At 35.7% G+C, this 13,812-nt stretch overlaps 1 protein-coding gene across 18 annotated transcripts in view; it reads right to left on the bottom strand.

Moving 5' to 3' along the window:
* Positions 1 to 13,812, bottom strand: part of wnk1b (WNK lysine deficient protein kinase 1b) — a 162,525-nt gene that overhangs the window by 106,550 nt on the left and 42,163 nt on the right. For all 18 annotated transcript variants that reach the window (XR_011346613.1, XR_011346614.1, XM_069903493.1 and 15 more), the window contains exons 3-4: positions 13,171 to 13,391; positions 11,991 to 12,148 (exon numbers count right to left, since the gene is read on the bottom strand). Coding sequence is in view for 16 of the 18 variants with exons in the window: in XM_069903493.1 (XP_069759594.1) it covers positions 11,991 to 12,148; positions 13,171 to 13,391 (379 nt within the window). In the remaining 2 variants the exon portion in view is untranslated. The remainder of the gene's footprint in view (positions 1 to 11,990; positions 12,149 to 13,170; positions 13,392 to 13,812) is intronic.

The raw sequence follows: 13,812 nt of genomic DNA, 5'->3' as shown, positions 1-13,812 counted from the left end.
CATTTTTTTTTCTGATTTAATTCCAGTCTCAGATGTAATTCCAAAATTAAAAAATGCACTTCAATTGAGATGTATGCCTTGGACATTTAACACAAATTTGACAAAATAATCAAAATAATAATTGAATTGCAGATGTGCAGTTAATTATCCTGTTAATTTCATCATAAGGAATCATTTATGCCATATTTCAGCAAAGCTATCTTAAATAAGAGAAATAACATTTGTTCAAAAAGAATCTCAACTTCATTAAGCATGATCCAAATGGAAAAAAAGTTACGAACATTGAAAATTGGGACACACTAAACTGACTAGAAATCCTTTTCAAAAATAGAATGCTCAGCTCCACATTTTCCATGCTGAATTTTGGATACATGCATAGCAAGTTGTGTATTATTAACAAATAATTTGTGCTTTCACCATGGTCACATTCATAAAAACAGTACATTTGTCAAGAAATAACATCAGGATAATGACTTGCATTTCACCACAACCAGTTATTTCAACAGGCTATTTGGAAAAAAACAAATATACAAGAGCACGCATTTTCTCTGACCTACTTTAACCTACATACCATTTCACTGTGAAATTTTACCTCGTGATCCGTAACCATACCCACCTGAAGCCATTACTGGGAAAATTTAAAAATTCTCACGTAAAATTACTCCATTATGACCAGTCATAAACTTTATAACTGAACAGCTTCCTCATACTTAGTCATTTTGTTCATTATTGCACTTGATCAACAGCCTGTTTGAACTTCAGCAAACTTAGCTGAATGCAAAGGTCAATCAGGTAAATCATAGAACCAAATACAATTAATAACTAATTTTGTATTTAAATGAGTATGCACAAGACAATTTTCCATATCATATGATGGTTTTCTCACTGCTTTTGCTTGATTACACTGCACTAAAGAGGCAAGCTGAAAATATTAGATTATTTTATTTTCGAATGTTAATTCAAAAAACATAATACAACTTACCTCAAGAAATATTTTCCTCAAGAAATATTTTCCTCAAGAAATATTTTCCTCAAGAAATATTTTCCTCAAGAAATATTTTCCTCAATAAATATTTTCCTCAAGAAATATTTTCCTCAAGAAATATTTTCCTCAAGAAATATTTTCCTCAAGAAATATTTTCCTCAAGAAATATTTTCCTCAAGAAATATTTTCCTCAAGAAATATTTTCCTCAAGAAATATTTTCCTCAAGAAATATTTTCCTCAAGAAATATTTTCCTCAAGAAATATTTTCCTCAAGAAATATTTTCCTCAAGAAATATTTTCCCCAAGACAAGTTTGAAGATGGGAGGGTGGTCAAAGTCAAAGGCAAACCAATCCTATTTTTCAGAAACCTTGACATTAAACATCAAGACTTGAACATAGCATACCAGAAGTGCCTGTTTTGGCCAATGAAACTGATTTCTGGCAGACAATGTAAACGAGTACAACTTGGATATTAAAAATTTCAACACAAGATCCTCCTTATGGTGAATCAAAGGAGAAATGAAGCAAAGGAGCAGAAATGTTGGCTATGGGAACATCTGTCTTTTCATGGGATCCATGGAACAGAACTCGTTTCAGTAAAAGCACCGAAATGCTGGAGAAACTCAGCTGGCCTTTCAGGATCCATAGGAGAAACTCAGACCTTGTTTCAGTCCCATTCAAGATCCTTCCTTCAAATCTTTGTACAGGACATTGATAGGTACCATTATTTTGCTATTAATTTCTTTCTTGCTCTCAATTTCAAATGGTCCATCTCTATTCTTCTGAGCTTGGTCTTTGTCTTAAGGAATAGATGAGTGTCTAATATGCATCATAGTTCATGGAAAGAGATACAATGACATTTTGGGCAAAGTAAGAGTCGGAAATCCTAACTGATTGTTTCCATGGATGCTTCATGGCTTTAAAAATTTCAAGTTGCTTCTGTTCTTGGATCAAATATCTAGCATTTTTCATAACAGACCAACCTTAACTTTACTCTTTTACGCCATGTTTGATGCAACATTCCGCTTTCACCTTCTTGAAATTACTGCTCAGTTTGCATCTCCCTGGTCCTGCTCTTCCACCTCCACCAAGATACCAATTTCAAATGCTTAACCATGCATCTGCAGGAAATGCAACACGCGATTCATCTGCACTTATTCCAATCCAGTATTCGGCTCTCAATGTGGTCTTCACTTGAAACATGTCGACAGGATAATTATTTTGCAGAGCACTTCTAATTGAGTACACGTAGCATTTTTGTTCCAGCCCACTTTGTACAGTCAATTGTTTCCTGCACTATTCCAACAGAATCCAACTACTGTACATTTTATTTGACATTAGGACACAGTATATTGTTTCAACTTTCTGCATCATGGCCTGTCCTGTTCATTAAGAGAGGAAGTAAAAACCACCAAATAATTGAACTGAAAAAGTTAAATATACATATTTGCAAGTCTTATTTTGGACACTCATGACTGTCTCGCAAAAAGAGCAAAACTTTTTCTGGAACTTTACTAATTACTACTATGCTGCAATTTTTCACCACGTATAATAGCCCAATGTACTATTTTTCACTCTAAATTTCATGTTATCATATTTATATGGTTGTTCTGCATCTGCCAGACTTTGAAAACACAGGGGGGGGGGGGCGGGCACGCGAGGGCAGCGCCACTCCGGGGGGGCGGGCGCTGTCTTATATCAGCAAATTTAGATAAAGTTGTTCCTTTCCAAATAATTTATGTATATTGTGAGCAGTTGTGGGCCCAACACTGATCATTGTGGACATCTCTAACCATTGATTGCAAACCCCAGAGAAACACCTTCTATCCCAACTCTGACTTCTATTAGTTATCAAATCCTGTATCTGTGACAATTCATTACTCCCATCTCCATCTGATGCAAAAGTCTGTTGCACCTTACTAAACATCTTTTGCAAGTTCAAGTCCACCACATCCACCTGATCCCCTCTATCCAATACATCCATCATTTCAAAGAACTACAGTAAGTTAGTTGAACATGAGCTGCCCTTGAATCCCTGTGTTGTCTGCTTGATGGAATAACTTTCACCCAGATATCTTCAATATTTGTCCTTTTATCTGCTTTCAGATAGACTGCATAGAGATGGAACAGAAGTCCAGGGTTAATTATATTTTTCAACTGCAGTTATATGAGGGATTACTTGACCAAAATGCAGATAGGACCAAACTTCATTATAGTGTGGATGAAAGAAGTCCAACTGCTTTCTTAATGTCTCATCCATCTCTTCACTATTTGAATTTTAAAAAATCATCTGATTCCACTTTCCCATATTCCTTGCAATCATATGACTTCCTTCCTCTAACTGCCTCTTGACACCACCTTCTCACTCAATACATATTCTAATATATATTGAAGCTGTGTTCTCTTCAACACCTCACCATTCCCTTTTGCTTCACGAATCCCCAATTCACATCTGATTATTTTTTTAAGTGTTCTTTCCATCAAAATAATCCACATCAATAAAGTGGAAAGAATGCAATGCCTCGGGAATAAAATGCGAAGAGCTACCCAAAAAGGTTCCAAGCTTGCATCAAAACTAGATTTTCCATCTTTCCAAAGCTATCAAGTTACTGATAAAATTAATATTCAGCTTTGAAAAGCAAAGGTTTTCACAAATTAACAGTGACATATGAAGTGTATGCAAGTCAGATTTTTAATTTATTACAGGAATTCGCATGCCAAGTTTTAAACTTTAAAATGCAAACTTTTAGCTGAGTTTCAATCACTTAAAGGATAATTATTCTTCTGTCTAGCCAGTCAACTCTAACATGTACTTGCACACACAAAGTAGGAGTGTAAGAGCATAATTACTGAGTTACAATTTAAAAAAATCTTGGCACCATGCCGCAAGACTCTTCATTTTTCTTCTTGCATTAAGTCATTACTTGATATTTAGTCTATGACATGGTATCAACAAACTTCGAGGGAGTTGGACAATATTCAGCTCTACAATATTGAGAGTAGAAAGCTGAGAGCACATCCTTGCAGAGCACCGACCGATGTAGTGTGTGATCATGGAAATATTGCCAACCATTTCATTGACTACCGAAATTCAAGTATCCTGTTATAGATGGGTATGCTGAAGCCAGGATCCTAATTTTGGGAGGAATTTGCTGAGGACCATAGTATTATAAAGGCAGAGCTGCAATGGATGAACAGTAGTCTGACAAGGTGTCCTTGATGTCAAAGGCCAAGTGGAAGGCTAAGGAAATGGTGTCTGCTGTGAACCTGTCTGGGTAGTAAGCAAATTCCAATGGATCAAGCCGTGATGGAAGACTTGAGAGACAGATCCAGCCTCTCAAAACACTATGATGAATGATGTCAGGGCCACCAGTCAGTAGTTATTTAAGCCCATTATTGGTACATCTTTGCTACTGGTATCATGGCAGCCACCTTGAAACAGTGCACACTATATATATATAAATATATATATATAAAAATATATATATATATAAAAATATATATATATATAAAAATATATATATATAAAAATATATATATATATAAATATATATATATATAAAAATATATATATATATAAAAATATATATATATAAATATATATATATAAAAATATATATATATAAAAATATATATATATATATATATAAATATATATATATATAAATATATATATATATGTATGACATTTGTGAATGCACCAGCCAATTGATCTGCATGGGTTCTCAAGACACATCCATGGACTCTATCTGGGCCAGACATTTTCTGCAGGTTTACCTCCAGAAGGCCAATCTGACATCAGCAGCAGTGACTGGGTGCATGAACACAAGTAGTTGAGGTGGAAGTTGCAACTTGTCTCATGAGCAGAGAACACAAAGCTCAATGGGGAGCGTTGTGCTGTAGCATGCTGAGATGCCCAGATTCACTTTGTACTCAGTGATAACATGCACCCCTACCATAGTTATTGGGTGCCTTGACATTCTCTGGAGACTTGAGCCCAGCACACAACTATCTTCTTGCTTGCCTGACGGTCCTGTGAAGATAGCACTAGGCTTTGTTTTAAAGAGCTGAGTCTCCTAAGGAGCACGAATATGCACGCTAGCACACATCATTAAAGTTTGCAATGACAAAGGTACATTCATTGGGATTAGTTGCTGAATCCTTTAATAGAGACCAGTCTAACACCTCAAACCAAGTGTGTTGGAAGTCATCATTGCCCTCAGACCATTGTGAAATAATCTATATAATTGAGCCCTCCCTCGTCAGCTTCAAGTTGTATATAGGCATTGTATATAAGTAACCACAGCACAACTTGATGACTTCTTGCTGAAGTTCAGGTGTGGGATGGAATGTAGGCATTCTTTACAGTTGTGCAGCCATGGTAAAGACTTTAGGGACTTCTTGGGGAGGGGCACTTATCTGGAGACTTGTTGATTGAATTTAAGTATAATACTCTTGATGTTGGCTTGAAGTTCCCAGCTATTGCAAATGCAGCCTCCAAAAATCCAAATACTTAGTTTTGAGACTGTTTATGGAGGTGAACAGTTCACCTCACACGAGCTTCATGTTCACCTGGTGTAGTAAGTAGACTGCAGTCAGTATAACTCATTGTGAACTTTAGGAAAGGGAGACAAGGTCAAGGTTTAACGCACTGATCTTCATTGGCAGAACAGATAAAGAGGACAAGTAGCTTCAAGTTCCTATGTGTTCACATATTGGAGAACCTTTCCTAGGGTCTGCAAATCAAGGTAACCAATGGATTTACTTTCTAAAAAGTACAAGGAGATACAGCAAGTCATCAAATGGTGTACTGTGGAAAGTGTACCAACTTGTTTCACCAAAGCCCGATTTGTAAACGTGTGCCAAGGAACACGGAAAGCTGGAGGAAATGGCTAAACTAGTCCAACGTTTCATCCACTGAGGACATCTACACAAGCTGCTGCCTCAGAGGTAGCCATCGTATAAGAAGCCCATGATAACACTCTCTTCTCGCTCCTTCCTTCAGGCAGAAGATACAGAAGCCTGAAGTTTGGAACAGCTTTTTCCCTCCAAAAGCCATCAGGCTTTTTAAATTCCCCATACTACCCTAACCTTGTTACTCCAAACCCACCAGTTATCTTTTCATTATAACATCACATTACTTTGCACTAATCGCAACTGTGAATATTTATAGTCATCATTTTTTATTTATTTTAAGTACCTGACAGCAGCAAGAATTTCAATGCATCTCCACTGTGGTTATGCATGTGACAATAAATTCTCATCATCAGACATTAGAATTGATTCATTAAGAAAGGTGACTCTTAATAAAACAATCCTTTAAATTTTCCAGCGAATGTACTGTATTCAACTAATCACAGGCCAATAATTTAATATTGAAAAATGCCTGCATTGATTTCTTTTTTTGAGTTTGATCTTTAATGATCTTAAAGATTTTTCCCGCTCAAAGTCAATTACGCAGAAGAGGGACTTCTATTAATTCTCTGACATTTACTGATGTATGCTTATGGTACATAAAATTCGGGCCAAAAGTGAAAAACTAATTATAGTCTAAAACTTGGAAGTATTTTTCTACACAAAGGATTATGGAACTCTTCCCTCCCAAAGGACTGTGACCTTCTTGACCAATTAAAAACTTTCAAGGTGAAGATTCTTTTACTTTCAACAAGTTTCAAACATCAATGATACAAAACAGGTAAATAGACCAGAGCTGAAAATCTAAACGGCACAACTTGAGAGCCTAAACTACACAATTCTATACAAGAGTAAAACTGACAAGATGTTATTTGATTCCAAAACTTAGATTTTCACAACCCTCAATAATAAAATTGGAACAGAGTAATAAACTAATTGCACAAAATCAGAACATGCCACTTCACATCCCGTGCGCACTAAGATTAAACTGCCTGCTCATTAGACTACTAAACATGCCCCCATTTCCACCCTTTCCGATAACCACCTCCAGGCTTAAAAATAATTATACCTACATATGGATCCTGGTTAACTGCAGTCGTGCTTTGAATTACAGTCGATCACTTAATGGAAGACAACAGAATACCCAACTGCTTTCGACTTAACAGTTCACAGGGTTTCAAAAACACAATTTGCACAAAAAAAGTCTGAAAATCTACAGTAACACCTTTTAAATATTCTGTCAGTTGTGGATTCATAGAGAAAAGAAAAGCTGATCAAGTAATCAACAAAAAAAATTAACAGGTGAGTTTTAATGTTGCATCAGTGTTGTAATTGGAAGAGGAATTCATTCAAAAAATTGCTGTCTAACACAAAATACAGAGCATCTTATGGTATTAAATTAATATGTGATCTTCCATGCCAAAGTGGAATGAAAAAAGGTTAATTTCCATCCACTTTTTCTTGTCTGATCTGCATACAAAAGTTACTTAAAAAGCAGAAAGCTTTGGATGTAGAGAAGTGAATGAAATCATGGTTATAATGTTTTCATATCATGATTACTGAATTACAAAGAGCTAGAAGTGGCCTCGCTGCTCATTTTCAAGGATTATATCAAGCGGAGCAAAAGGAATCCAAAGGTGAGTTCAACAATGTATCAAACACTGTTGATTTTATAAATTCTTTACAATTTAACAGCACAAGTGGTCATACGATTTACTTCTCTTATTTGTTGGATAGAGGGGAGGAGCAGAGAGGACAAGTTTAAATCCCTCTCAGGCTTTTCACAAACTGAAAAGGAGAAATTAGGAAATAGGTAAATGTCAATTTTAAATTTAAATGCTTTTGAAAGTGTGAATACTTTGAAATCCTTTCCAAAAATATTGTTGCAAAGGTTAAAATGAATTAATAATGTAAAAATTGAAAACTTAATCAAAATCTGTGTAGAACATGCATCACAATAATCACCCATTTTACCGAAATCTGTGCTGGTGTTTGCCACTCATGGGTCCACTCATTTTATCTTCAGCTCAGATTTTCAGCTCATCTTTTATTCCCTTGTCTTGTAAAATCATCCAAGCTATTTGCCTTAATCTGTCAATGACAGATCCAAATTTTGATCACAGATCAAAAATAAAGACTTCACTAATGTATAAATGAGGATGCAAACAGACGATGCAAAATTTAAAAACCGACTGTTCAATTCATAAAAATATGCCATAGTGCAATTATTTGGCTTACATAATGTAATGTAATACGTAACAATGTAATAGCTGTTCTAAAGCTAAATTTGCTAACAAAAATTAAAAAGTATAGTAAGTGCTTCCTAGTTATCTTTTCAATTTAATAGTAAATAGGAATAGCAAATTTTGGATTGACAAGTTGGAAGATAAATGTATACCTGAGCCACAACAATCATCTTCATTTTTAGTATCATCCTTGCAAATGTTATTGACTGTGCCTTTTCATTGCAGGGAGCCAAGAATAGCAATACGAGAGAGAAAATTAGCAATTTGTAAATTTCTGGTTGCAACAAAGGCTTGACAATACAAGATTGAATTGATTTCTCATCTTCAGTGCAGAGGTAAATGCCATTTTCAAAATCTGAAAATTATTGTTTTTTTATTCCTCAATTTATATTTTTAACAGTTTGTTGTCCAAACTAAATGTTTGCCTAGATTTAGTTATCTGGTAGTAAATGATTTTTAATGTTTAAATTCATGTTCAATACTAAATAGATCTATTCTCTTATGATCCAAAAGTGGTCAACAGTTTTACAAACCTCAGACCAGGAGAATGCCAATCAAATCCAAGATTAGAGAAATATGGTGGAGCAAATTTAAAGTTATAATAACACAAAGCTCTCCATGAGGATGTAAAATGAGAAGAAAGCAAGGATTCATATCCTGGAGAACTGAAATTAACTGATGTGGTCAAAGGAATACAACAAACACAAAAGTAAAATCTGGCACAACTAGGAGCAGTAAATACACAAAAGCGAAGAAGAATCTCTGCAGGTCCCACAGCATTCATAGGCTGCAACAATATACCACCAACATTTTGAGATTGAACTCTGTCATGATGAGCAAAAAGCAGGCAAATGCTGAATAAAAAGGTAGAGGGACAGAGGAGCATAGCCCACAGCCAAGAAGCTAAAAGTGGACATGGATAAGAGGACTGGAGAGAAAAGCTGAGAATTGATCAGAGGGTAGCTCTGTGAATGCAGAGGAGATAGGGAAAGAGAACAAGACAAAGGGTGGGGAACTAGAGGAAAGGGGGAAGTGAGACTAGGCAGGGAGATCCAACCAAAACCAGAAACGTCAGGGCTGTAATGTTGGTTATACATCTTCGCCTCTTATGGACACTGCAAGGCCTGCTGAGTTTTTCCAGCGCTTGTGTATTTACTACAGACACAGCATGTGCAGACTTCCTTGTTTAGGAACAAGGAGCAATAAGAGATCACAATACAAAATTTGAAACAGCCTGCTATGATGTTAAGTTTTCAGAAACAGCCTTGGCTCATTTATTTGTAAAGAAATGGCATAAAGATCAAGGAAGTTCAGTGTACTGTGTAATCATATTTAACCTTCTTAATATCATGCATGAAGGTCACAGTGATTGAGACAAATGGCACAAAGAACTAGACAGCTCATCTCAAAGAGACAACCAATACAAATAATAATGAAATCAATTCAGATGAGTAAAATGAAAACAGCAGACCTTGCAGCTGAAGATAATGACAAATAGTTTTTCAGTCAGGAGAGAAAATTGAATACAAATTAAAAGCCATCAAAAGAACAATGAGAGGTTCTACAGGCCGACCCAGAGATTATTGAACGATGATAGTCCAGTATACTGTGTTAAACAGGCATAAGGGGAGTAGGTTAATAATTAAAAACCAGGAACCACGTAGCATGTGGAAAGTTAAGAACAATTTAGTTTCTGTTATAGAGCACAACCAAAGAAACAAGTTGAATTATGTTCAGGAGCCATCAGCAAGAATAGAGAGTGAAACTGAGTTAAATGTCCCTCCTGAGCAAATCTTGAATGTTTCTCTTCGCCTTTCTCAATTCCATTAACACATTACATTAGAATCTTTTCCCCTTCCCCTCTCTCAAACAATTCCAAGACAATCACCCACAAATCCAAACATTCAACCCTTACATCTCTCCTTTCTTAAATCATACTTATTTCTAGTCCCTTCCTCATTCCACTCTCCTCACCAAGACCCACCAAGGAACTACAATAAATGTCAATTTTAATTAAGGAGTGGACTTTTAAAAGCATCAGACAAATTGATTAGGAGAAATCATATTATTAAACTAGGGTATTTACCCATGGCAAATTTCAATTAATAACAATTTGCATTTAGAATAACAGAAAAACTTTCCAAACCCCTTTACAGAAGGGTGATCAGACAGAACCAGAACCAAAATGGCAGATATCAGAATCACAAGCTGAAATATTTATTCATGAGGTTAGATTTGCGATCTTAAAAAGTAATGAATTTTTGAAAGACATGAAAGAGGCTAAATGGATTAAGATATTCGTGCCAATCATGAGATGAAGGAAGCACAAGATAACAGTATCAAAGAATATTTATCATATGGTTGGATGGTTCTAATGCCAGGAATTCCTACAAAAGAGTTTCTAAGAACTTACACTTGACATTCAATGGCCATTCTACTTCACAGCCTGCCATTAAAATCCTGGGGTTCGCCATTTGCCAGAAACTCATCTGGACCAACCACATAAATAATGTGGCTAGAGATGCAGATCAGAGGCTAGTATATTGTGGTGAATGACTCACTTCCTGAACATAATGGAATATTTACCACTTGCCTGAATGAAATCTACAAATTACGCTGAAGTTACTTCCCCATCACATCCCAAGACCACAGTGTCTACTATCAAGGCCAAGGGCAGCAGGTACATGGGGACATCACCTGCAGATTCTCTGCAAATAACATCTGGAAATGCATCATTGGTTATTCAGTGTCATGGGGTCTAAATCCTAGAACTCACTTCTCATTAGTGTTGCAGGACTGCATCTTTCCAATAACAATTAGAAGAAATAAATAAATGCTGACCAAAACAACAAAAAAAATTATCTGAGTGATTATAGAGCTTGAGACTTTTAATTCATAAAATGAGGGTGGCAGAGTTGGCCTAGTGATTAGCACAAAGCCTTTACAACGCTAGAGATCAGGACTGGGATTTGAATCCTGTCTGTACATTCTGCCCAAGCCTGCATGGGTTTTCCCCAGAGGCTCTAGTTTCTCCCACCATTCAAAACATACTGGGGGTATAGACCAATCAGGTGTAAATTTGGCAGCATGGACTTGTGGGCTGAAATGGCCTGTTACCATGCAGTAGGTCTTTTCAAAACAAAAGTCTGGAAGAAAACAAAGTAGGATTATTAACAGGGTTACAAAAAAAATCTCGCATTTGTAATAATGGAAGCCATGGATGAAGCATATGATGTAATGCACACAAAGTTTAGAACAAGTCAGATCAGCAACCAAGTCATCAAGACCAGAGATAATAATGGCAATAATGTGAAGTTAACAACTTCTGCATTTAAAAAAAACTCAAATTCATCATTCTCTCTGGAATGTACTCATTAATTTTGAGATTCCATTTTTGATTTCTCTCAATGCTAAAATCTTTCTCCAAGGCCAGTTTCAAAATCAGAACTATGTAAGCAATCTGTAATTAGGTTTGATCATTACCTGATATAACAAGCAGCCTTGTACATTTTTTTCTTCTCCTGTAAAACCTTGAAAACATTACCCGTTTCAACAACTTTGTCATATTTTAAAGATCAAAATCACCATGTAAAGCACTTTAGTTATTTCAAAGTGTATCCAAATCAAATGTTCTTCATAAAGGAAGCCAGAATGGAACACTAAAAATCAAGGATCAAGTATGCAGTAACTTTCCCAACACTGGTGAGTAATATTGTAAACACCTTAGCAATTTACATCAAAGGTGTTTTATTATCCTTAATTAACAATTTACTATATATCAAAGTAATTAAAAATCCAGCACATGAGAGCTACCCAAATCTCCACAAACCAATTATGTACTTACACTAGTTACTCTCCGATAGATCTGAGCAGCATTCTGACATTCCGAGTATGGATATTCTGACGTGGCCATCTCTAGCATACACATTCCAAAAGCGTAAACATCAACAGACTCGTCATATTTTTCTTCATACATCTCAGGAGCCATGAACTCAGGGGTACCTTAAATTAAAAGAATGTTTCAGACTCTAACAGACTCAGTGAGTAGAGGCTCACCGATGGTAGATGACGACGATGACGAGAACCTATGGGGGAAGACAAAGTGGAGGCGAAGGAGAGCCCTTCTTAGTTACTCAGCAAAGCACCAACATACAAGTTTTCATATGTAAGGCATCCAGATTGGAGAAATGAACTAAAATGATCTAATTGCGATTTGCTATGAATGAGGATATTGGAGCTATCAATCCAGAGAGTAAATTTATCAAATTTTATACGTCCTTTAATATGCTTACATGCATCTTGAATGATGTGATAACATCCTCATCTCTCAAAATAATGGAGAATCAGTGGCCATGCCAGATTGCAATTTGCCATTCAAAATTATTTTTGCTTTAAACGCTGTTGATATCTATCTTTAAATCAAAATTCAGTTGAAATATTCCTATGTGCAGAGTTTTCGGTTTCATTTGTAGATTATTCAGTTTCCATAAATTAAAATGAAACCCATGGCACATTTCAAGAGAAAAAAAATTAAGATGGATTATAGCAAATCTGACCAACTATGCTTCATACACTCTTGCCAGAAATTAATTACCTTGCAAATGAAAACTTTTGAATGAACACAAAATTTCTTTCAATAATCTTGATCCACGAATCATCAGAAAGGAAACTCACCATAGTTTTTTCTATAGCACTCACCATTCAACTGCAGTACTTTTACATCTACTGCAGCTGGGGAAAGTAGACATCCTACAGAACACTTGGAACAGAAAATTGAGTAAAGAGGGCTCAGGACAACCAGATCAAAAAAAGTCACAGAATACAATAACCTGTGATAGCTTCAGTTTATTGGGAACTATCTTTCAGAATATTCACCAAGTGGATGAATATAACAGTAACAAAATAATAGTTTATTCCCCCACTTTTTAAAATCAAATTCACTTCAATAAAACCATTTTGTTTCTAATTTTATATTCCAAAACCACCATCAACAAAAGAAAGCCATTTGATAACAATCAACTTACCTATTACACTTTTGGCAAATGATGCTCTTTTTAATGTAGCAAGGCCAAGGTCGCCAACTTTAACTGATCCAGTGGGGCCTGTAATGAAGATGTTATCACACTTCAAATCTCTGTGGATGATGGGCGGGGTGCGAGTGTGAAGAAAATGGAGCCCCTTCAAGATCTGACGGCACCAACTTCGAAGTACTTTGATCTTCATCACCTTAAACCTTTTCAAGTAACTGAAATGAAGATAAAGGATATTGGTCTCTAGTTCTTGCATGTTAAAATTCCAGCCCAATTACACCTTTGCACTCACAAAACAATATTTTGATAACATTAATAATAAGTGATAAAATCTTGAGAAAACTTGCACGTGGACTTGAATGCTTAGCAGATCTTAAACAAGTAGTAGAGATGGAATGCAAAAACTGTATCTGGTTCCAAAGTCGTTCTTCAATATTGCAATGTATGTCCCACATCAAGCCAATGAAAAAAAACAAACTACCATCTTCACTTCAGGATTCAAGTTAAATCTCACAACATGCATTCATACAATTAAAAATTGTTTCATTTGAGCACAATCAAAAGAAAGTGTCAAAAAAGACAAATGACTGAAAGCTCATCTGGAGAAGCAGGTTTCATGAAGTGCCTTAAAAGTTG

This window comes from Narcine bancroftii, chromosome 11 (assembly GCF_036971445.1).
Source record: "Narcine bancroftii isolate sNarBan1 chromosome 11, sNarBan1.hap1, whole genome shotgun sequence".
NCBI lineage: Eukaryota > Metazoa > Chordata > Chondrichthyes > Torpediniformes > Narcinidae > Narcine > Narcine bancroftii.
Note: the sequence above shows the minus strand (reverse complement) of the source record. Positions and strands in the feature narration are given on the sequence as shown.